This window comes from Penaeus monodon, chromosome 19, assembly GCF_015228065.2.
Source record: "Penaeus monodon isolate SGIC_2016 chromosome 19, NSTDA_Pmon_1, whole genome shotgun sequence".
In the NCBI taxonomy this organism is placed as follows: Eukaryota; Metazoa; Arthropoda; class Malacostraca; order Decapoda; family Penaeidae; genus Penaeus; species Penaeus monodon.
The window spans coordinates 1,689,370-1,689,656 of record NC_051404.1 but is presented as its reverse complement, the minus strand read 5'-3'; the positions used below and the strand labels follow the sequence as shown (position 1 = coordinate 1,689,656).

General features: G+C 41.5%; 1 protein-coding gene across 1 annotated transcript in view; it reads right to left on the bottom strand.

Moving 5' to 3' along the window:
* The window catches only part of LOC119584944 (E3 ubiquitin-protein transferase MAEA-like), a gene marked incomplete in the record, with an annotated part of 16,844 nt that overhangs the window by 3,282 nt on the left and 13,275 nt on the right, over positions 1 to 287 (bottom strand). The window contains 1 exon segment of the mRNA XM_037933542.1: positions 98 to 261. Within this exon segment, the coding sequence (XP_037789470.1) occupies positions 98 to 261 (164 nt within the window).

Below are 287 nucleotides of genomic sequence, written 5' to 3'. Positions count from 1 at the left end.
TATTTTTTACATCAGCACCAGGTACACAATTGCCATCCTACCTCAAGATTTTAATTGACTTTTAGTATCACTTCGCACCATTGAGAAATTTCCTTACCCTATAGCAGTGTGGAGTCTTCAGCGCAGAGAGACCAGACTGAAGTACAACAGAAAAGGCAGACTGTGAGGAAAGCTGGTACAACTTGAGATTCTCTGCTCTAAACTGTTCAATCAGCTGATCCCACCGTACATCTGAGAGCAATTCTTTGTAAGGGCTAACATCTGCAACATGAAGAGAAACGGAAATA